Here is a 23,473-nt window from a genome sequence, read left to right as displayed (position 1 = left end):
CTGGTTCCGGGATGAGGCTGGGAAAGAAGGCAAAGAGGATATACATACTAGGTACCCCAACTCTTTTCTTCCTCTCTCTGCTACCTTCAGTTCAAACAGCACCCACTTGGCAATCCATGAAGGCAAGAAAATAAAGCACATCAAACACAGTCAACACCAGATAGATGATAAATATTAGGTTCACTTCTTCCTTCTCTGAGCATTAAGTCAGAAGACGTGTACTCCGACTACTTCCATCCTGGACTCAGTTCCCCATCTCCCACCTGCTCAGGCTTCCCTGCTTCCCAGATGAGGTTCTAGACTTGCTCACGAAAATGAGGGGGCAGGTTCGCATGCCCCACCCCCAACCGGAGGCATCTGGTACCATTTAACAAACACATTTGAGCACAGTTGGTCTTCAGAGCTGGGGGAGAGAGAGCCTAGGGGAGAAGTTGGGACAAAAACGGAATAAGTAACAGCAGCAACGACAAAGGTGAATGCTGATGAAGATGACCGTGATAAGCATGTAGCCTATCAGAATGAGCCCCAGGGCGGCCCGAGTCTCGGGGTCGGAGAAGGAGACCGGGTAGCGACCTGGAGATGTCACGCCCAGTCGGAACCCAGCAATGCGCTCGCCCTGCCTCCAGCAATAGTAGATGCCCCGGTCTTCCAGCTGGGTGAAGCGGATGTGGAGATGGTTGCCGTGGTCGATGAACACCCTCATGGATCCGTTGACGCCCTTCAGGTACTGCGTGCGGTAGAGGTACTGGTGGTCCTTGTCCCAGGCCACGGCGTGCTCTGGCCGGGCTCCGGGGCAGGAGATGATGAGTCCATGGCCCAGTCTCTGCTGGTGGAACTGAATGGGCACCTGGGGCAACCAGGGCCGACTGCCCACTTTGGACACATAGTTGAAGATGGCCATCACGCCCTCCTGGACCTTCTTCTTCTTCTCGCAGGGCATCAGGCAGCTCCGAACCAGCAGCTCGGGGTTGTGGTCGCTGGCCTTGGCCCGGAGCTGCCTGGGCACAGCCCTCGAACCACAAGACACCACGTTGGGCAGTATCTTGTGGTAGCGGGGAGAGAGGTCCGGGCTCTGCAGGTAGCACAGACCGATACGCCACTGCTCCCCGCGCACCCCGCAGCGGTCGCAGGGGGTCCACTCCCAGAAGGTGGTGAAGACGCGGAGGCTCCCGTGGTACTCGTCTTCCAAGGGCTCCTGGCCCTGGTCCTTGAAGGTAGCCACCATCCCCTCACTGCTCTGGATGTCCACGTCGTAGGCGTAAAAGTAGTCCCCCTTGCGGGTGCCGCAGAAATACAAGCCGGAATCCTCCGGCTGCGCCCGGAAGACCAAGAGGCTGAACATGCGGATGCTGAAGCGGACCAGCATGTCGCTGCCCACGCGCACCTGGGCTGCCTCCGTCAGCACCCGCCCATCGAAGTCCGTCAGCACTTTGGTGTGGCTGCTGCCCAGGTGCTTCTGATAGTACCAGACGACAGCGGACACCTCCTCCGGCTTGCAGGGGCAGGGGAGCTCGAAGCTCATGTCGGCCAGGTAGGCCGCGTTGTCAAACATCAGGAAAGCTGGGCAGGGGGTCCTCTGAAAGATGTTCTCTTTCTCCACTATTTCAAAGGCCTGGAGGCTCCCCCACGCCCACAGGAGCACAGTGGTGTGGGCCAGGTTCATGCCTGTGCAAGGGAAGGGTCAGAGGGGGCAGGGCAAACCCGAGGCACTAAAGGCCTATGGGGCTTCTAGAAATCACTGCTAGGAGGAGGCATCTACATGAGGAAAGGTTTAAGCAGCCAGGAAAAGAAGCAACAGTCTGCAGAGGAAGCTGCCATAGGCAAGGCAATTGATTCCTAGTTAACATACAAGATGCCCTTCTCATGTTCCAGATGTGCTCTTGAGGAGAAAACCATTCTAGAATCTGGCTCCCTCTCCCCTTTCTAGAACTCTAGCATTCTAGAACAGTGGGTCAGGGGAAGCCAGGAGGAGAAACAAGGGCCCAGGTACAAGTTCGGGAAAATCTCTGCCCTTCTGCTTCAGGCTCTGCCCTGCCTGCGGGCCTGGTGCAAACATCTTTCCTTTGGATAATCTGAGGGTTGAAGGAAACCCTCCCACCTGCACATCTGGCCATCTGAAGATACCTGGGAGGCTGGCCAGGCCTGAGCTGAAGGCTTGGGGCTTTCTCAGGCCCAACCTTCATGGGAACTCAGCCCCTGGAGAAAAATAGTCCACTTCAAATGAGGTAGCATTTGATCATTTATTGACTAAATGTCCATTCATTGGTTTCTGGTGATGAATACTCTTGTTTAAGGGCTATGGAGGATGAACTAGGAGATTGGGATTGACCGTATGTACACTTCTATGTATAAAATAGATAACTAATGCAAACCTACTGTGTACCACAGGGAACTCTACTCAATGCTCTGTGGTCACCTAAATGGGAAGGACATCAAAAAAGAAGATATATAGATAGATAGATAAATAGATAGATATACGTATAAATGATTCACTTTACTATACTGAAGAAACTAACAACATTTAAGGCAACTATACTCCAATAAAAATCAACTTTAAAAAAAGACCTATGGAGATCAGTATTTGTTAACCATGGAGGATTAACAATTTTGTTTTTTCCTTGTTTTGAGCAGAGGCTGCAATGGGTGGTACCAGTGTTTCGTTGGGTGCTCACCCATATCTCAGGGCCATGGGCTAGCAGACTGGCAGACTCTAAGGGTGGGAAGCAAAAGTCTTTCAGCTTGGTCCTTGACCATCCTGTAGATCTACAAAGTTCAGAATATGAAGCCCCCAAGGGGCTGGGGGAAAAGTGAAAATTCAGTTCCTGCTTTGGTTGTGAAAATTCTAAATCCAAATGGGAATCAGGTGTGGGTTTCTGATTAGAGTCCTGCAGAGTCCCCCCAAAAATCAAAAAATGCCTCTGATGACCACTGGGGGCCTCTGAAGGTAAATGGTCCCATCAGTCCAGGTGGTATAGCATCAGCAGCTCTTGCAGCAGACCTTCCTCCTCCTGAAGCCCACCCAGCTGCTCCCCCAGACCCTGCCCCTCCGGACTGGGGGTGCCCATGGCCTGCAACTTCTGAAACAAGGCTCTGCAGCTCTCTCTCTCTGCATGGCTCATCAGGCTCAGGTTCAGGGTGAAGCGCCCAGTGCTGGCCAGGCTGTGCAGGATCCCCAGCACTGCCCAGCGGTCAGCAGGCCTCACATGATCGGCCAGTGCCACCAGCATCTCTCCTAGAAGTCCAAACCCCACGTCCATCTGGAAGAGGCGGCTCAGCTTCGGGCCCCCGAGCTGCAGCAGTGCCTCGTAGCGCTCTGGCCCGCTGCGCAAGTGTCGCCGCCAGTCACGGTAGAACTCGGCTGAGGTCTCAGGCTGGAAGAGCGTTTTCTCCTGGACCACAAAGGAAAGGAAAGAGAGTCCAGAGCTCTTCCAGCTGCGCTGTGACAGCAAGGGGAACCCATGGGTTTTCAGCTCTGGTATTGGTCTCTGAGCATTGGCAAGGTCGCAGTCCCTGTGGGCCTCATTTTCAGATGAAGGAACAGGGGATGGGATGGGGAGGGAGGGTCCCAAGAGGAAAAAATGCAGGCCACGATGTGAGATTCTTAGCTGTACCAAGACTTTCCTACTGATGAGTATGGACATAGCCCTGTTTTACAAGTGTAAGTCAGACTACACTCTGAGCAGGGTGGGGGTGGGAGGTATTTGGAAACTTCAGGAGGAGAAAAAAGAACTCAAGTGTCCAGGATCTGACAGGCTGTATCTCCTTCCCAACCCTGCCTGAGGATCAGACTCTCTACCATATAACCCAAGGCAGGGCACCCCAAATCTGATCTGGGAATGCAAGCCAAGGGCTGATGGACAGGGGCCTGCCAAGTACACCTTTCTGACTTGATCTGGCAGGTTTGGGCCTCATCACCCACAGGTTGCTTTTCTTGCTGGAATTGGAGGCAGAAGGTTGCTTCTGTTGGCTTTACATGAGACACAAGGAAAATGTATGTGTTGTAAGAAGATAAGACGGGAGGCTGAGGGCAGAAATTCCTGCTGGGCCTTACCTACCGGGGAGAGTTCAGTGGTTTCATCCTGGGAGGGCCTTCCCTGACTAGTGTGACAATTCCAGAGCACAGGCCTCTTTCCTCCCATCTTGTCCTTCTGTTCCAGCGGCTTCAGATGTGATGCAAGGACGATACCCCTATGGGCAAAGGCCAGAGATTAGGGGATGGACCTTATGCTGCCTGTAAGTATGAGGTGGCTGGACTCTGCATGAAATAGGCTGGACCTGTTGGCAAGCCCATATGAGAAAAATAACAGCAAAAGTAACTGATAATTTTTGAGCACTTTCCATGTGTTAGGTATCGTGCTCAGAATCTTATGTGCAATAATGTTTAATCATGACAATAGTTACTCTCTGTTACAGATGAGGAATAGTGGCTCAGATAGGGAAAATGATTTGCATAAGATCACACAGGTAGCAGAAGGTAGGGCTAAGACTGAGCCCAGAATGGTCTGAGGCCAGGTGCATGCTCTTATCCACTATAGTAAACCAGAACAGGAGAGCCTGAGAAAACGGCATTAAGCTGACCTGAATTCCTCATAGGAAGCTACCTTCTGTTCCACTGCCCGTAACTTGGCAGCATTCTCCCGTTTGTACTTCTCATCAGCAATGAGTGCAGCCTGCAGCTCATTCTCCAAAGCCTTGAAGTTGATGACATCATTCCTTTTCATGGCCGCTGCCTAGGAAGGCAAAGGGAATGAATGTCAAACAGAAGACGAACATCAGGGATGGGGAGGAGAGGTAGTGGGCGTTTGCATCTGGATTCTTTGCCAGCCGACAAAATGACCCCAAAGCACTCTGGACATCTAGTCACTTATCTTGGGGGGTATTACAGAAATCTAGTTCTCTGTTTTACAGAGGGGAGCTGAGTCACACAGTGAGGTCTTGCTTAAGATCTGTTGTCGCCGAAAACAGTCTTGACTTTCAATTTAGTGCCTTATCTTAATTTTGTTCTCTGCCTCTGAAAATATTTTTTAATTGGAATTTAATCGACATTAAATGTTATATTAGTTTCAGGTGTACAACACAGTAATTCAACATTTATATACATTACCAGATGATCAACACAATGTTTAGTTACCATCTGTCATAATTTAAGAGTTATTGCAATATTATTGACTTATTCCCTATTCTGTATGTTACAGTCTCATAACAATATATTTTATGGCTGGAAGTTTGTGCCTCTTAATCTATTTCATCCACTTCCCCTTTCACACCTTCCCCTGTAGCAACCACCAGTGTGTTCTCAGTATCTGTGAATCTTTGTTTTCCTTGTTTTGTTTTTTAGATTTCGCATATAAGTGAAATCATGCAGTATTTAATTTTCTCTGTCTTAAATACCTGGTAATACTCTATAATACCCTCTAGGTCCATCCATGTTGTTTCAAATAGCAATTTTTCATTCTTTTTTATTCTGTCTCTAAAAATATTTTAGATTGGTGCTTTGGCTGAGGAAGCATTTCGATTTCAGAATTTAGTTCCTTCACATTTCCACAGGACTCACTATATACAAGTTGCGATAGAGGCCCTCACACAAAATCAGAACTACTGTAAGCTATTCTTGAGCCCAGGGATACAAATTCACCCATTGCTAAATTAAGCATTAGTCGTTCTGTCCTGTCACAGCTGCGACCTCATGGATTGTAGCCCACCAGGCGGCTCTTGGATGGCATCATCGACTCGATGGACATGGGTTTGGGTGGACTCCGGGAGTTGGTGATGGACAGGGAGGCCTGACGTGCTGCGGTTCGTGGGGTCGCGAAGAGTCGGACACGACTGAGCGACTGCACTGAACTGAACTGAAGGCGGCTCTGTCCATGAAATTCTCCAGGCAAGAATACTGGAGTGGGTTGCCATTCCCTTCTCCAGTGTTTATATTCCCGATCCAGGGATCCAACCCGGGTCTCCCACACTGCAGGCAGATTCTTTACGATCTGAGCCACCAGGGAAGCACCCATACTTAAATGTCTTATAAGGAGAAAAGATACTTTCCACCCGAAACCAGATGCAATGACTGAGCAGGAAATCAAGTAGACGCGACAGAGGAAGGGGCTTAATGATCCCCGTTCTCAAACCCCTCTGTCCAGCCCAAGACTGGAGCATAAATCTCTAGGTACTTGGGCAACCTCTTTAGTTCTGTCTCTGTACTTCTGCAACTTCCGCGTGTCTGAGGCTGACTGATTCGTTCTATAGAGATCACCGATACGAGTTTTAATCTTGGATCCGCATTTACTGCTGTGAGACCTTTCTGAACCTTACTACTACTGCTCCGAGCTATTAGCTAAAGATCACGTGGCGAAGTCATCCCCACCAAGCTCCTCAGTCCCTGGGATCTCCCAGGCAAAAATACTGGAGTGGGTTGCCATTTCCTCCTCCAGGGCATCTTCCTGGCCCAGGTCTCCAGCACTGCAGGCAGATTCTTTACCGCCTGAGCCACCAGGCAAGCCCCAACACGGAAGCAGGAGGCCTAAAACCAACCCTCCACCCTAACATGGGTAAGCGAAAGACCAAGAAGTAGGGTGGGCTGGCCAGGAACTGAACTCAGGTGTCCTGACTCCTGCCTAGTTCTAAGCCTTTCCCAGTCACTGAAAATCTAGAACACCTAATCCTCCTGCCCCCTGACCTTCACCCCAGCAGCCGGGGCCTCGGTTTCCTTTCTTTCTTTGGGGATGCCCAGACACTGCCGGACGAAGTCAGCTCAGCGTAGACCACGCCCAGCAGCTGTGGTTGCCCAGCAACTGCTACACCAGCCTCCCACGTGATCGCCCCGAAGGCCCCCAGTCAGGGTGGCCCCGAGGCGCCTGATCAGATTCACGCCTCCTCAGGCCTCGCTTTCTCTGGAGCAGCCCACGCCGTGGTTTGGGGACCCACAGTTCCTCTTCTCAGGTTCCGGTGTCCGCAGCCGGGATTCCTCCGAGCTGGTCCACAGGCAGAGGGCTGCCCTCCCGGGAAGAAACGCAACCGCGGCGCCTGTGGGGTCCTTCCGAACGGCGGGCGCAGGCGGTGAGGCGGCGTGGGGCGGAAGCACGATCTCCAGCGGCCGACTGGGAGTTTTTGGCTGAGCAGCGGGAGGTGAGTGGCGCTGGTCAGCGTCAGGGGAGGCTTGCTCTGGTGGAATGGGAAATTAGTCAGATCTGGAAGAGATGCTATATGTTATATGCCACTTTCACTTTACAGATGGGTAAATTGAGGCGTGGAGTAGGATAGAGAATGAAAGCCCCCCCACCCCCCAACCGATTCCTGGGTTCCCTGCGTGTCGTCCGTCTATAAAACCCTTTCCCTGGGCAGGGGTCGTTCTTGCAGTGTCTATTCCCCTATCTTACTCTCTCTTCCAACTGTGCTGCCTTCACTTCTCTATCAAGCTCCCTCCGTCGTTACTCTATGTTCCTTTGAGAGCCTGCATTGTAGCGGGAAGCTGCAGTGAAGTTTGGTACCGAAATTCACTAGTTTTGTGCAACTGTGGGCAGGTCAGCTGTCTTCTCTGTGCCTTGTTGGGGCCATACATTTCGTCATTCAGTAAGTGGTTCTGTTTTGTGGCAGGCACCCTTTTAAGTGAAAACAAAAACAGTCCTTGCTTAAACTGTAGTTGGAGAGGTGACGGTAAATACACGAAGATACTTGTCAGCTAATGATAAATGTTAATAAAAATAATAAACCATTGAAAATAGGGGTTGGAGAATGTGTGTGTGTATGGGGGGAGTTTTTTAGAGTGACAAGGGAAGGTTTCTCAAAGAAGGTGCTGTTTTAGTAGAGACCTGAGTGAGATGAAGGAACAAGGTATATATGCCCAAGGGAAGAGCATTTTGGAAGAGAAGAGTAAGTGCAGTGGCCCTGAAGCAGAAATGACTTGGATTATTTCATGAACAGCCTTGTATAGAAATTTCTGCAGTCATTTCATGGGTGTCTTGGGAGAATGAAATGTGCACAGAGATGATAGCTCTTTGGAAATAAAAAGTATGCATATGAAAGTTTCTGTGATAATTCACATTTACTTATTAGTAGTGGAGCTCTTAATTCTCTATTTTATCCACAATCAGCACTCCACAAGGGGCACTGAAGGAGGTGGAGGGATTACCGTTGTGGAAGAAATACCAGTATCTCAAAATTGAACCTTCTGGTCAGTTAACATTTATCTAGTGCCTACTCATGTGAAGTGGTGTCTTGGGCATTGGCACATGGGCACAAGGAGCACAGGGTTCCTGTATTCAAGAATGGCCAAAAAAGTTTTTTAACTAAAAAATACAAATAAAACAGACAAAAGAATGGCTAAAAAATAATGCCAGTTAACATTGATTGATCCTGGAATCGTGATGAATTCTTTACACAGCCTATTTTTTTAAATTCTCATAATGCTTTATGTGGTGAAAATTAATCACTTTATTTTCCAATTGAAGAAACAGGCTTGGAGAGGTGAAGGGCTTACTGAAAGTGACATAGTTATTAAGTGACAAAGTTTGGATTCAAATCTAGGTCTGCCAGTTCCAGAGCCCTGACCAGTAACCCATGCTCTGGTCTGTTGTCTATTACTTGTAAGCTGTAGAGTTGTTGTTGAGGGTAGTTAATGCAGTTAACTACCGTTGATGACAGAAGTAAATGCTGATAAAGACACAAAAGGCTGTGGCATCATAGGTGAGTGAGAAATTGAGGCTCAAGGAAGACTTGAAGGAAATGGTCTTTGAACAGTTATTTTGAACAGAATTTCAATACTTGAAGTGGAGACAGCCCACGAAATATTTATGAACTGTGGAGAGAAAACAAGTAACTTTATACAGTGGAAAAGCCTGGTAGACACCACCACAATCAAGTGGTTACGTTAACATCACCACTGATGGGAGAAATTAAAATCATATGCCACTTGTTAGGAGTTGCACCGAAAAGAGCACAGCCTCACTACTGTGATAGTCTTACCAAAAAAAAAAAGCATAACTTGACTCTAATCATGAGGAAACATCAGACAAACTTAAATTCAGGAACATTCTACAAACTCACTAGCCTGTAATCTTCAAAAGTGTCAAGTCACAGAAATCAAGGAAAGGCCAAGGATTGTTCCAGATTGAAAGAGACTGAAGACATGATAGCCAGGTGCAAACATGGAATCCTCTGCTGTGCAGGACATTAGTGGAACAATTTCTGAAACTTGTATGGGGGCCTGTGGATTAGGTGTAGTGATGTGTCAGTATTTTCTGATTTTGATGGTTGTGTTGTGGTTATGCAGAAGAATGTCCTTGTTTGTAGGAATCATGTGCGCTAAGAACAGGGGTTGGCAAACTTTGTCTATTAAGGGCCAGATAGTAAGTATTTTAGGCTCTGTGGCCATATAGTCTCAGAGGCAGCTACTCAGCTGTTACAGGCTGAAAGCAGTCACAGACGGTATAAAGAAAGGGGCATGGCTGTGTTCTAGTAAAGCTGTTTTCATAGACACTGAAATTTGAATTTCATAGAACTAATTGTCATGTATCATGAAACACTCTTCCTTTGACTTTTTTTTCCAACTGTTTAAAAATATTTTAAAAATCATACCTTCCAGGCCGTTATGAGAACATGGCCACAGGCTATAGTTTACCAACTTCTGCACTAAAGTCTGAGGAGGTGATGAGACATTGTGTCAGCAACTTATTCTCAAATAACTTAGGAAAAAGTGATGTGCACTGTTTTTGCAACTTCCTGTATTTAATTATTTTAAAATTAAAATTCTTTTAGTATTAAAAAAAAAAAAAAAACAAGTGGGCTGGGATTTCCCTGGCAGTCCAGTGGTAGGACTCCATGCTTCTACTGCAGGGGGCATGGGTTCAAGCCCTGGTGGAGGGGAGGGGAGGAAGTGGGCGCAGTGTATGTAAACAGACACAGGATTAGGACAGAGAGGAGGGAAAAGTACAGGGCTTTAGAGGAGCAGTTGGTGGGTTGATGTAACTGGAGAGGAGAGTGTGTGAAGGGATATGGTCAACCATAGGCTAGGGTGGAGGCCTCGGTTTCCTCACCAGCATCTAACTTTTCTCTTGTTGAATTTTAGCACCATGGATACTGACTTGTATGATGAGTTTGGGAATTATATCGGACCAGAGCTTGATTCTGATGAAGATGATGATGAACTGGGCAGAGAGACCAAAGATCTTGATGAGGTAAAACAGATATATTACTTTTTCTCATCTCTGTTTTTTAAAAAGCAACGAGATAGTGAATCTCCTGTGCTCCCGTAGTAACGTGTATTTATCTCTAACATTGTCCTTTTTATAATTATTGTGATTTAATTTGGTTCTTACACTGCCTCTAAGAAAGCTTGAAGTTCCAAAGAAGCATATAAGGTAATTTCGTTGGTAGGGTGGTTTTAGATTCTGAGTTCTAGTTCTTCAGGTAGTAGCTCTTCTTCCGTCTGCTTGAAGTGCCTTTTGGCTATCATGAATAGTTCTAACTTAGAAAAAGTCAGCTCTTTCGAGGGCTGCTGTCCTGGGAGCTCCCTCATAAACTCAGGTTTTAAAAATGCATAGGGACTTCCCTGGTGGTCCAATAGTTAAGAATCACCTGCCAATGCAGGGGACATGTGTTTGATCGGTGATCCAGGAAGATTCCACATGCTGTGGAGCAACTAAATCCATGCGCCACAACTACTGAGCCACAGCTCAAGGGCCCTTGAGCTGCAACTAGTGAAGCCTGCCTGAAATAGAAGTCTGTGCACCACAATGAAAAGTAGCCCCCAGTTGCCACAACTAGAGAAAGTCCGCTAGCAGCAACGAAGCATAAATAAAATTAAAAATACATACTGCTCCAGTATTCTTGCCTGGAGAATCCCATGGATGGAGGAGCTTGGTGGGCTACAGTCCACGGGTCGCAAAGAGTTGGACACGACTGAGCGACTTCACTTTCACTTTCACTTATATATATAAAACTGAATCACTTTGCTATACACCTGAAACTAACACAGCATTGTAAATCAACTATGCTTCAATTTAAAAAAAAAGAAATTCACATTAAAAAAAAAATTTAAATACATAAAAGCAGTAGAAGGGGAAGACGCAGATTCCTGTGCCTCCTCTTCAGGAGAGTTACAGAGGGTGAGGTTCAGAATGGTTTGATGCTTGCAGAAGACACCAAAGGCGGCCTTTATGTTGTAACACTGTTTAGAACAAAGTGAGTAAGAAGCACACTGATGAGCCCACTGCTGCTCAGTGGAGGCTTGCTATTAATGGGACGGCAGAAGAGCAGGAGAAAAGTCTTGACTGCCATTTGTCTTCTTCATCAGAGAAACTGTCCTTCAAACCAGAAAAAATAGAATAAACACTGGAAAAAGAAAATTGAAACCATGTAGATGAAAAGGGAGTAGCTTGCACCTTTAGATGAGTTCGAGTCTCCAGGCCCCAGATGACTTGTATCCTGGGTGGGATGGTGGGGGAGACACTGCACAGTTAGGCTAGTAAGCGTAAGAAAATGAGGCATTGCCATGGTGCTAAAAAGTGAATCAGGCAACTCCTCCTTTTCAAAGAGGAAGGTAAGGTACTGCCTTCAGAAACTGCGGACCAGTGAGTGCTGTGCACCCATGGTAAAAATTATGGAAGGAATTTCAGAACAGATGACTGTCGAACACTTAGGAAGCCAGGATGAGTTTTTATAATAATAAACTTCTCTTGATCCCATTACTAGCTATAAGTCATAGGTATATTGTGGATATTATGTGTATCCTGGTTTGGGCAAGGCATTTTTTTTTTTTAATAAACCGATTTTCTTTTAAAAAATATTTTAAAGAGATTATTTTTCATTATACAAGTAACTCACGAATCCAGTTCAAACCAAATAGGAAGGCTTCCTTGGTCCTCACTTCATTTTACTCCCTTTCCCCACTGTAATTCATGATGTCCTTATGGAAAGACAATGGGCTGAGTTATAATACAATTTGGAGAGGTTCCAGCCAGTGGGACCCAGAGAGTGTTAGTTACTGGATCACCACCAGAGCTCCTGTGACATAACCTGGGCATCCATGCTTGGTCCTGTCCTTTTTAATCTTTTTATCAATGACTTAGGTGAAGATAGAGAAGAGAGGTGTATAAGATTTGCACATGACATAAGCCAGTATACTGGATGCATGCTTAGTTGCTAAGTCATGTCCAACTCTGTATGACCCTGTGGACTACAGCCGGCCAGGCTCCTCTGTCCATGGGATTCTCCAGGTAAGAATACTGGAGTGGGTTGCCCTCCAGGGGATCTTCCCTAACACAGGGACCGAACCTGTATCTCTTATGTCTCCAGGGGATCGTCCCTAACACAGCGGATTCTTTACCACTGAGCCACCTAGTATATATATATATATATATCCAGGTGGGTGGGTGGGTGGGTGTGTGTGTGGGTGGGTGTGTATTCTGGTATACATTCCAGACAATATACTGGGTAACAGAATCTAAGGTCAAAGATTCTTGAACTTGAATCTTTGAATACTGAACTAAATGAAGTCCATGAAGTCATTCAGTATTTGTTGAGCACTTACTGTTTGCAGGAAATCCTGATGCAAAAGGGAGCCAAGGCACTATCCATGCCCTCCAGGCACAAGCTCCTAGCCAGGAGAGATGAAGTACAAGCAAGGTTTATAATAGGATACAGGGAGGGACAAGCACCGTTTCAGTCCTAGTAGCTTGGCTGCAGTCCATGGGGTCGCTAAGAGTCGGACATGACTGAGCGACTTCACGTTCACTTTTCACTTTCACGCATTGGAGAAGGAAATGGCAGCCCACTCCAGTGTTCTTGCCTGGAGAATCCCAGGGACGGGGGAGCCTGGTGGGCTGCCGTCTATGGGGTCACACAGAGTCGGACACGATTGAAGCCGACTTAGCAGCAGCAGCAGCAGCAGCTTTTATCTGTAGGGACATCTCTGGAGGTCCAGTGGCCAAGACTCTGTGCTTCCAGTTCAGGGGACCCTGGTTCAATTCCTGGTCAGGAAACTACATCCCATATGTCACAACTAAGATTTCACATGCCCCAACTAAAGATTTTGCATGTGGTTGTTCAGTTGCTGGGTGGTGTCCGACTCTTTGAGACTCTTTGCTGTGGACTGCAGCATGCCAGACTTCCCTGTCCTTCACCATCTCCCAGAGCTTGCTCAAACTCATGTCCATCGAGTTGGTGATGCCATCCAACCATCTCCTTTGTCATCCCCTTCTTCTCCTCCTGCCTTCAATCTCTCCCAGCACCAAAGTCTTTTCCAGTGAGGTGTCTCTTCCCATCGGGTGGCCAAAGTATTAGAGCTTTAGCATCAGTCCTTCCCGTGAATATTCAGGGTTGATTTCCTTTTGGATTGACTGGTTCGATCTCCTTGATGTCCAAGATCCCTCACGCTGCAAAGAAAATCAAAGATCCCTCCTGCATGCTGCAACTAAGACGTGGTACAGCCACATAAAAATAATTTTTTAAAAAACTCACATTTTTAGTAATAATATATAAGGAAGGGTCATTCCTGGCTAGATTGACCACGAAAAATACCTGAGGAAGTCACATTCAAAGTGGGCCTGAAGAATGAGGGCATCTGTGGGGAGTGAGAGAGTAAAATGATTAGTGATTGCCCAGGCTGGGGGCAGGAACTAGGTGGGTAATGACTAAAGGGTACAAGGGTTTTAGGTGGGAGGTGATACAAATAATCTAAATTTGATTGTGCTGTTGGTTACCCAGCTGTGAGTATACTGAAAACCATTGAACTGTAGGCAAATTGTGTGGCATGTGACTTATATCTCACTAAAGCCGTTAACAACAACATAAACTAAAAATAAAAGCAGGGGGTGGGGGGGATGATTAAGCAATGTTTGAATGTTTTCACCTCAGTCCAGAGGGTTGAGGGAATCATACTCTAGTTGAAGCTCCTCAGTATTATGGCTTGGGCAAGGCTCTCTCCTTGTTTAATGAACTCACGAATTCCTTTCTATTTCATTCTTATACCTGTCACCACAGAAATTCTAGTGTACACATGCTTTTTTTTAATCTGTAGAAGTTACAAAGTGTGTATAGTGGCATGGTGCGCCTGAACTTTTGTTTCAATCTTTGTTTCTTTGGCTACGCTCTTAGTTGTAGCACAAGAGATCTTTGACCTTGTGGCATCTGGAATCTAGTTCCCTGACCAGGGCTCGAACCCAGGCCTCTTGTACTATGAGTACAGAGTCTTTGCCACTGGACCACCAGGGAAGTCCCTCTGCACATGTATTTTTAATGAAGGTAAATGGTATCGTGTTGTCTACATCATTCTGTTTCTTGCTTTTGCCACTCAATCTTGTGGTGGGTGATGTATTTTTAGGATCCATCCCTGTTGCTGTGTGTCTGTCTAGTTTGTGGCATCTGATTGCTGCTCCATTCTCCCTTGTGTATATCACCCAGGATACCTGCCAGAAGCCTTTCCTCATCACAGATAATACTGCAGTGAATATTCTCAGGTATATCCAGTTATGCTCCATGTGAACATTTCTGGGGGTTATATTCCCTGAAGCAGAGTTGCTGATGATAGGATTGTATATATACTTAATGTGTTTATAGTGTCAGGTTACTCTTTAGCGTGGCTGTACTCGTCCATACTCTTTCTAGCAGGGTGAGAATCCTATAGCCTCCTAGTCCACATAGGTGCATAGATTTTTTTAAAAAACACTTTTTATGGAGGTGTGTAACAGTGAAGAGCTTCCCTGGTAGCTCAGCTGGTAAAGAATCCACCTGCAATGCAGGAGACCCCAGTTCAATTCCTGGGCTGGGAAGATCCCCTGAAGAAGGGATAGGCTACGCACTCCAGTATTGAGCTTCCCTGGTGGTTCAGATGGTAAAGAATCGCGTGCAGTGTGGGAGACCTGGGTTCAATCCCTGGGTTGGGAAGATCCCCTGGAGGAGGGCATGACAACCCAATCCAATATTCTTGCCTGGAGAATCCCCATGAACAGAGGAGCCTGGTGGGCTACAGTCCATGGGGTCACAAAGAGTTGGACACAACTAAGCGACTAACCACAGCACAACAGTGAAGAGATGCATAGGATTTTAATAATGGAGACAGGGAAGAAGGAAGGCTGTTCTAGAAAGGAGTGGAGTTTGCAGGAACCAAAAGGTTTGTTATTTCATTGTAATCCTTTCTTGACCCCAGAGCTCCCTTCCATTACCTCCCATTTCCCTGTTTCCCAGTTTGGCTCATCTCCAAAGAGTTGTTACTTGCTGTCTCTAAATCCTTTTTTCCCTTTTTTTCTCAAACCTACTTCTGTTCTTTGCCTCTCCCATTCCACAGAGGGCTATCATCAAGGTCATCAGTGACCTCTGTGTCAGACCCCATCCTCACCCTACCTACCCTGCCCGCAACACCTGACCCAGCGATTACTCCCTCTTTAAAACACTCTTTCCTGGACTTCCAGGGAACCTCTGGACTTTCCTTCTCTCTTCTGGCTGGTCCTCCTCATCTCCCTGACCTCCTAACTGTCAACAGGTCCCAGAGCTCCATTACGGACACCTGTTCTCTGCTCTCACTCCCCTGCTCATCTTATCCAGTGTGTCAGATACCTTCTATTAACTGAGGACTCTCAAATGTTATCTCCAACCTAGACTTTGCTCTTGAAGCTCAGGTGGTATGTCCAGCTTCCTCTTTGGCATCTCTATTTGGTATCTAATATAGCATCTCAAACTTAGCATATCTGAGACCTAAACACAAAACTTCCCCACCCCCTGTCTCCAGTTACTCTCACTGTCTTCCTCATCTCATTGAAGACAGTACATTCCCCGGATCAAAAACCTTGCCTCCTTTTTTTCACTCCACTTTGAATTCACTAGAAAATATTTTTGACTCTATCTTTAAAAATATATGCAGAATCCAGCCTCTTCTGACCGCTTTTCCAGCTGCTCCTCTGTTGTAAGTCACCATAAGTGCCACCTCTCTCCTACTTCACTGCAGTAGCCTTCTATTGAATCTCCCTCCTTCCCGTATATTCTCGGTATGAAAACCAGAGTGATTCTTCTAAAACAAAAGCCTGACTGTATCACTCCTCTGCTCAGAACTTCTAGATCCGGACTTCTCAGCCTTGCTACCATTGACATCTGGGGCCAGGTAATTCTTCATTGCAAGAGCTGTCCTATATTTTATAGGATATTGATCAGTATCCCTGGCTCATGCCCACTAGGTCCCCCCCCAACACACCCAGTCATGACAACTAGAAATGCCTTCAGATGTTGCCAAATGTTTCCCGGAAGGCAAAATTGCCTTTGTTGAGAAGCACTGCCATAAAGTCAGATCACTTAGAATGATCCGGAGGATCCGACATGATCACCTGCTGTGTGATCTCAGCTCATACTGTTCTCTCCTTATTTACTGAACTCTCACCATCCTGTCTTCCGACAGGAAACTGGGCTGTCTTGTGAGTAAGTGCTATTATTATTGGAAGTATTCAGCAGGGGCAGGAATATGTAGGAAGCCTTCCTTCATTTGATAGAGTTGGCTGTATGCCAAGCTGTGAGCTGAGCACACAGAGTTGACTAGTTCCCACAGAGCTCCTGTCCTGTGGGATTCTTGATGTGTGAGACGTAGGGCAGGGTCCAGAAAAGTGCCTTCCATCTGCATCCACTTGTAACCAGTGGCCCTTAAGAAAGGGTTCGTTTTTCTTTTTTCTTGGTTAGGATACATAGATTTATTTCTTTGTTTGATCAGCTGACAGGGCCTCTAAGCAATTCCCTGGTGGCTCAGTAGTAAAGAATCTGCCTGCCAATGCAGGAGACTCGAGTTCGATCCCTGGGTCGGGAAGATCCCCTGGAGAAGGAAATGGCAACCCTCTCCAGTATTCTTGCCTGGAGAATCCCATGGAAGGAGGGGCCTGGCGGGCTTCAATCCATGGCATCACAAAGAGTCAGGCTTAGGAACTAAACAAGAACAATCTAGCGCATGTCTAGTGCCCAGGTCTTGGTTCTGTAATACCATTCTCCAGTGAAGGGACTGTGACTCCTTACATAAATGGCTAACTCTGGACAGGAGAAATATGAGATGAACCTGGAGCATCCTCTGGTGCTGTAAAGTGAGACATGTTTAAAAACAGCAACCACACAACAATGGAGGCATATTGAAGGACACAGGAGCCAATTAAGAGCTCACAGTGACCGAAGATGCTACAGTTTGAGCAAAATTTAGGTATTACTGGATTCTTTCCCAAAGCATAAAACGAATATTCATGAGCTCAAATGGTAGAAATTAATAAATGAAGAGACCAATTTCTTTCCATAGGATTTCAATTAACTGATGTAAACATTCTACCCCTAAGAATACCACAACTCTACACTACTCTATATAAAATAGACAACCAATAAGAACCCAATGTATAGCCCAAGGAACTTCACCCAATACTCTGCAGTGACTCAGATGGGGATAGAATCTAAGAAAGTGTGGATTTGTGCCTGGGTATAACTGATTGACCTTGCTGCACAGCAGAAACCAGCACAAACCTGCATGCAACTGTACACCAACAAAAATTTAAAAAACAAAAACATAATTCTACTCTTCTTAAGTGTAGGCTGTACACAGTGACTTCATTCCAAAGAGTATAATAGTGGGGAAAGAGAGTAACTTTACAGTGCAAAAACCTGCAAATAAGACCTTGGCTCAGTGATCAAGGTTAACATCAACAGTAGTAAGTCATGCTGAGAATATATATATCCTTGATGTGGGGTGAAAGTGGCGCTGTCCTCTGTGGTCATCCTTTCAAAATCCCTTAAGGTTTTAAGATCCCAAATCCTACTTATGAGAGAGACTCAGTCAAATTCATTGAGAAACTTTCTATAAAATGCCTTACCCAAAACTGGAGGCCATCAAAAACAAGGAAAGTGAGAGAAGCCTAAGAAGACATGAGCACTCAAGGTAGTGTCCTTGGTGGGGTCCAGATTGTTTTTCTTTGTGTGACTTCCTAGGCACTGAGCCACCTTTTTGTGTCCCTTTGGTGCCTGTGGAATTTATTGCCCTGGGGTTTTGTTTTCATTACTTGGTGGCACAGTGGCTGTCAAACCTCTGAGGTCCCAGTGGAGGAAAGTTTTTCACTCCGATCAAGGCATCTAATAACTCTCCGCACAGACTATCTGCCACTAATCTCCTGTCTTCAGGAGGGTTAAGAATGCTTTACTTTCAAGTCCTGCGGCTGCATCTGCCCAGAGTCCACAGCTGGCCCCTCCGCACATGTCCCGAGAAAGGGTTCATTTGAATCAGGAGAGTGGTCTATGCCCATGGCTTACAGTCTTCTCGTTGTGGAGATCACACACGAGTCGACCCTGCCTTGCTGACTCCTCAGTGCGGAACTCAGGAAGCTGCCAGGCGTGTGACTTTATTGCTTTTAACTCAGGTATTGTAGTCAGTCCCTGAGTAGGAAGAGGGCATTCCTCTTCCAAACTCCTTTCCGCTTTTGCGTTCAGGTCGACGAGGACGAGGACGACGACGATGTGGGCGATCACGACGAAGACCACCCTGGGATGGAGGTGGTGCTGCACGAGGACAAGAAGTACTACCCCACCGCCGAGGAGGTGTACGGCCCCGAGGTGGAGACCATCGTTCAGGAGGAGGACACCCAGCCTCTCACAGGTCAGTGAGAGGCACCGCGTCGTGAGAGGTGAAGTCAGAATTGGAAAACCTCATTTGATAGCCAGAAGCAGCCTGAAAAAGTTCAGTGAATGAACGGACTCATTTTTCTTTCAGGTGCTATTCCTGGATTGAGATTGAGTTAACCCTGCTTTGATATTCAATAAAACAGCTTGTTACTAAACAAATATGAGTTGCTTCTTTACCTAATATCTGTTTAGCTTCCTGAAGACTGTCTTTGAGTTCCCCCTCCAGTCTGTTCTGTTTTTCTTTTCCCATCCAAATAATGCCAGTTCCTTTAACCAGTCCTCTTAATGATTATATTCTACTTCCTTAATAATTTCCACTGATCTTCTGGAAACTGGTTGTATTTTATAAATTAAGGGGGAGTTCTGAGCTGCATTCACCTCATCTTGTCCTGTATCCAGCCCCTCTCCCCTCCTCCTGCAAAATAAAGTCCAAACACCTCAGTCCACAGTTCAGGATCCTTCACTGTTCGTGCTAAACAGCATTCTCAGAACTTTCACAACGTGAGTGGTCCTCAAGAATAATACAAATCGGTGTCCTGTATCATCCATTCCAAAAGCTGAGTCTCATGGAATAGGGCCTTTTATTTTTATGCTTTATGCCTACCTGTACATCACACCTTTTTTTTTTCTTCCTCCTAGAACCCATTATTAAGCCAGTGAAAACCAAGAAATTCACTCTGATGGAGCAGACGTTACCTGTCACGGTGTACGAAATGGAGTAAGTTACAAGGTCCTGCGGCCTGTGCGCGAATGTTGTGGGTTCGATTCCTCACGGAGGTTGGAGGTAGTTTAGTTGAAGTAGCCAGTGAGTTGGGGGCAAGCGGTGGTGAGAGCAGTGGCACCCATTTGTGCCTGAGTCACTTTACTGACTTCCCTCTGTGACCAGGTTTAGCTCTGTGGCTGGCTATCTGCTGCCAGATCCAATCTGACAGCTTCCAGCTCTATTTGGTAGGTAAAAGGGCATATCCATGAACTGTTTCTTATTTATTAATTAGTTTATTGTTTAAAAATTGAGGTACAGTGTTGTGTTAGCTTCAGTGTACAGCTCAGTGATTCAGATCCTTTTCCCTTGTATATGTTATTACAAAATACTGAGTATAGTTCCCTGCGCTGTACAGTAAGTCCTTGTATATACTAGTGTTTGTATGTTAATCCCAGGCTCCTCTAATTTATCACCCTCTTCCTGTTTGGTAACCATAAGTTTGTGTTCTATGTCTGTGAGCCTATTTCTGTTTTGTAGATAAGTTCTTTTTTTTTTTTTTAATTCTACATACAAGTGATATCATATGATATTTGTCTTTCTCTGTCTTTCTCTGTCTGGCTTACTAATAATAATCTCCAGGTCCGTCCATGATGCTGCACCAGTGAATTATTGTGAAAGCAAAAATCGCTTCCTACAGTGCCAAAATTTTCCGTCATCTTATATGGTTGCTGAGATATTTAGGCTCCATCTTAACTTTCTTCGTGGCTCTCCTACAGATCTCAGCTGTTTTCTCTTCTTCCAAACCTTTAGATTGGTATTGGAAGCCTACCTCTGAGACAGACTGGGTATTGTAATTATCATTGTTAGGGCCACCAGAGCCTATTTTGACTTGGTAAGGTTGCTAAGTGTTTTGGAAACATAACAACTCTTTATTTTGAAAAGGAGGCACAAGCAGGTATATGTGTGTAGAGTAATTTAGACTATTCATACTGCAAACTGTTTGAGAAGATTTTCATTGATAAAATGGCACTTATAAGGTCCTCGTATTGAGACACTTGTGAACCATTATTAGATAATGAAGCTTTTTTTTCTTTTTTTCAAAAAAACAAAACATGTTGACATCTTGTCCGAAGGAGTGAGGTCCCTTCTGAAACAGTCAGTTCACCTGCCATTGTTCATACTTCTTTTGTTTCCATTTATTTTATTTCTGGCTGTGCTGGGTCTTTGTTGCTGCGTGTGAGCTACCTGCTAGCAGACCTAGACTGACAGCTTTCAGTTTTTTCTCCAGTTGGTCTGACAGTTATCCCTGGCCAAAAATACCTAACATACCTCTGTGCCACTCGCCCATTTGAGAACTTGCCAAAGCTCCCTTTTCTCTTTCCCTTTGTCCTTACAGTTTCTTGGCAGATCTGATGGATAACTCGGAGCTCATCAGAAATGTGACTCTCTGTGGCCATCTGCACCATGGCAAGGCAAGTGAGCTTTTGACTACTTGGAACAGGGTTGCTGTTCATTTCTGCTCATTTTTTTTTAGCCCTCGGAGTCACATGTTGGGGTCTGAGGCCTGAAGGCTGGACCTCCTTCCTGACTCTGGGGGCCTCCATGCCTATTGTGAAACTGAGCTGTGAAATTCCAGCTTTTTCTGAGCAGCAGATGGAAAGCTAAGCCACTGGCATGCCTGAGCCTCGTGTCTACATCTGGACAGAAGAGGGGAAGTTGAGCCTTACTTTGATTTTGATTTTATAAGTTTTTATTTCCTGGGGGAAGCTTGTCTAAGAAAGATTTCATCTTTCATTTGAAAATAATCCTGTGGCTTTATTGTTGATCCTTTGCTGTGCCATAATCCTCCCTGCTCTCCTCTTCCTCTCTTTATTCCTAAACTATACGGTGTACTGGGGGAAGGGTAGAATAGATTTTCCCTGGTGGGTGGTAGAGCATAACTTTCTCTTCTCTTTCAGACATGTTTTGTAGATTGTTTAATAGAGCAGACTCACCCGGAAATCAGAAAGCGCTATGACCAAGATGTAAGTAGAAATCCTGTTCAGGGTTTAGGATGAACCATTCAGAATATACAGGGGTGGGTGTCTCTCTCCTTCCCCTTCCTTCCACCTTGCCACTCATTATAAATAATGATGCCTTAGGATTGTGTGCCTTATAATGTGCTGCTTTATAATTGTAATTTCTATGAATAGCCTTTAAAATGATTTCAGCTTTCTCAGGAACAGAGAGAATGTTAACCTGCAGTATTTTGGGGTGATCTGTTCTTCACTTGGGATCGCTCCTCTGTTCTGATATATCCTGACTTTTGTGGCCTATTCTTTCCTGTCATAGTATTAATAGCCTACTCTATAAATATAATACAATTGGACCTTGTTGCTTTCATGATAAATTCAAATGCCTGTGAATAAGGCCAAGTGTGGCTGCAAGTCTCAGTGCAATAAATGTTCAGTCTCCACCAGATTGACTGTTTTGACGTGCAGGGTCCACGAAGGCCAGCTATGTCTCCATGTACCACTGCGAAGAATTCAGTGCATTTGATATAATTTAGCTCTCCAGCCATACCTGGTCTTTAGTGACTTTCCCCACTCCCCAAGAAAACACACATCCAGGAAGGAGCATTTTCTATCTGGCAGGGCGCCAGTCTCATTGTCTAAAATGTCTGTAGGGACACCCTGTTGTCTTCCATCTCTTCTCCTGAGGGAGAGACTCTGGAGCCAGGGAGGTGGTGAGGGAAAGTGATTGATGGTTTGTGTGGGAGAGGAGTCTGAATTCAGATGGTAACCACAGTTCTTTATTATTTTTATTTTTAGCTGTGCTACACTGACATCCTCTTCACAGAACAAGAGGTAAGTGTGCCTTTGGAAATCTGATTGTTGTTCACAGCAGTAGTAGTTCTGTAGCGAGTGTAGAGGAGCCTTTATGATAACAGTTTGGTCCATACCACTGCCCCCTCTCTCACTCCCAACCCTCACCTCTTTATCTCCCTGCTTCTTCTAGTCATCCCAAGGTCAGTAACTTGAAAGAGAGCTGGGTAGGCAAACTGTCTGGTACAAGGGGGAGCTTCGTATGCTTGGCTGAATATAATTTAGCTTAATAGGGCAAGTGCCAGGAGGTGTTGAGAACATTTATGCTATAAGTTTTACAGAAGCTAAACAGGATGTTTCAAATGACATCATCCTTAAAAATCTGCTGTAAGATGACTCCGTCCATATGTTGATCTCTGGGAGTAGCTTCTCTTGGTGAATGAGTTCGTCTGTCTTTGTGCTTTTTTTTCTGATTAAAGGAGTGAATATACATCTTGGTCTTTGCCATTCCACCTGGTTGGGCTTTCTTTGCACCTGGGTCTTTGTCCATCCACTCCAACCCCTTTTGTTTCCCTGTCTCTTATTTCTATCTCTGTTAAATGACCACATGGAAAGCACAGTGAGTATAAGTATGATTAGCCAAAGGAGCTTTAAACAGTCCTGGCATATGTTAAACACTCAACAGATATTAGCTGTTGTTTTTATGTATATGAATATATTTATATATTTGTGTGACTGAAGTTGTTTTAGTACTTTCTGTTACAGCTTTTATTATATATATATTATATACATAGATGGTTTGGTTTAGTCACTCAGTTGTGTCCAACTCTTTGCGACCCTACGGACTGTAGCCCACCAGCCCCTTCTGTCCATGGGATTTTCCAGGCAAGAATACTGGAGTGGGTTACTATTTCCTTTTCTCATATATGTATATATTTAAAAACCTAAAATACCCCAGATTGTTTCTTTTCACTTATATGGTGCTTAATTATTTTTGTTTACACTGTATGAGGAGGGTAAGATTTTAGGCCTCTAGATTCTCTCCTAAAGTTTAATACTGTTTTGCTGGACTTCCCTGGTGGCTCAGACAATAAAGAATCTGCCTACAATGCAGAAGACCCTGGGTCAGAAGATCCCCTGGAGAAGGGAATGGCTGCTCACTCCAGTATTCTTGGCCTGGAGAATCCCATGGACAGAGGAGCCTGGCGGGCTATAGTCTATGGAGTGGCAGTCAGAAACAACTGAGCGACTAATGCCGGGGTCCAGCCCCGGTGGATCCAGGGAAATTCGAAGGGGAGACGGATAGGCGAGAAAAACTTATTTATTTAGAGATATAAGGTTAGATTAG

The 23,473-nt window shown here is 45.6% G+C and overlaps 3 protein-coding genes across 8 annotated transcripts in view; 1 reads left to right on the top strand and 2 right to left on the bottom strand.

The window, feature by feature from the left end:
* Positions 1-397: 397 nt before the first annotated feature.
* Positions 398-1,663, bottom strand: FAM187A (family with sequence similarity 187 member A). The gene has a single exon (XM_069544102.2). The coding sequence runs from the start codon at positions 1,661-1,663 to the stop codon at positions 398-400; it is 1,266 nt and encodes a 421-aa protein (XP_069400203.2).
* Positions 1,664-2,226: 563 nt separating this feature from the next.
* On the bottom strand, positions 2,227-6,950 carry DNAAF19 (dynein axonemal assembly factor 19). Of its 6 annotated transcripts, none has more exons than XM_069543632.1 (4): positions 6,674-6,950; positions 4,602-4,730; positions 4,056-4,188; positions 2,227-3,389 (listed from the first exon to the last, which is right to left on the bottom strand). In XM_069543632.1, exons 2-4 carry the CDS (start codon positions 4,709-4,711, stop codon positions 2,958-2,960), a joined length of 675 nt encoding a protein of 224 aa, XP_069399733.1. In that variant the 5' UTR covers positions 4,712-4,730; positions 6,674-6,950; the 3' UTR covers positions 2,227-2,957. The 6 variants fall into 6 exon arrangements, with proteins under 6 accessions (XP_069399733.1, XP_069399732.1, XP_069399731.1 ...); XM_069543631.1 differs by having other exon boundaries at positions 4,579-4,730; positions 6,674-6,795; XM_069543630.1 differs by having other exon boundaries at positions 4,579-4,730; positions 5,703-6,775.
* The window catches only part of EFTUD2 (elongation factor Tu GTP binding domain containing 2), a 40,891-nt gene continuing 24,247 nt past the window's right edge, over positions 6,830-23,473 (top strand). Inside the window, exons 1-7 of the mRNA XM_069543629.1 lie at positions 6,830-7,122; positions 10,061-10,169; positions 18,427-18,592; positions 19,258-19,336; positions 20,718-20,793; positions 21,280-21,345; positions 22,132-22,167. Of these exons, the coding sequence (XP_069399730.1) occupies positions 10,065-10,169; positions 18,427-18,592; positions 19,258-19,336; positions 20,718-20,793; positions 21,280-21,345; positions 22,132-22,167 (528 nt within the window). The 5' untranslated portion in view covers positions 6,830-7,122; positions 10,061-10,064. The remainder of the gene's footprint in view (positions 7,123-10,060; positions 10,170-18,426; positions 18,593-19,257; positions 19,337-20,717; positions 20,794-21,279; positions 21,346-22,131; positions 22,168-23,473) is intronic.

The sequence above is a fragment of the Ovis canadensis genome, chromosome 11, assembly GCF_042477335.2.
Source record: "Ovis canadensis isolate MfBH-ARS-UI-01 breed Bighorn chromosome 11, ARS-UI_OviCan_v2, whole genome shotgun sequence".
In the NCBI taxonomy this organism is placed as follows: Eukaryota; Metazoa; Chordata; class Mammalia; order Artiodactyla; family Bovidae; genus Ovis; species Ovis canadensis.
Note: the sequence above shows the minus strand (reverse complement) of the source record. Positions and strands in the feature narration are given on the sequence as shown.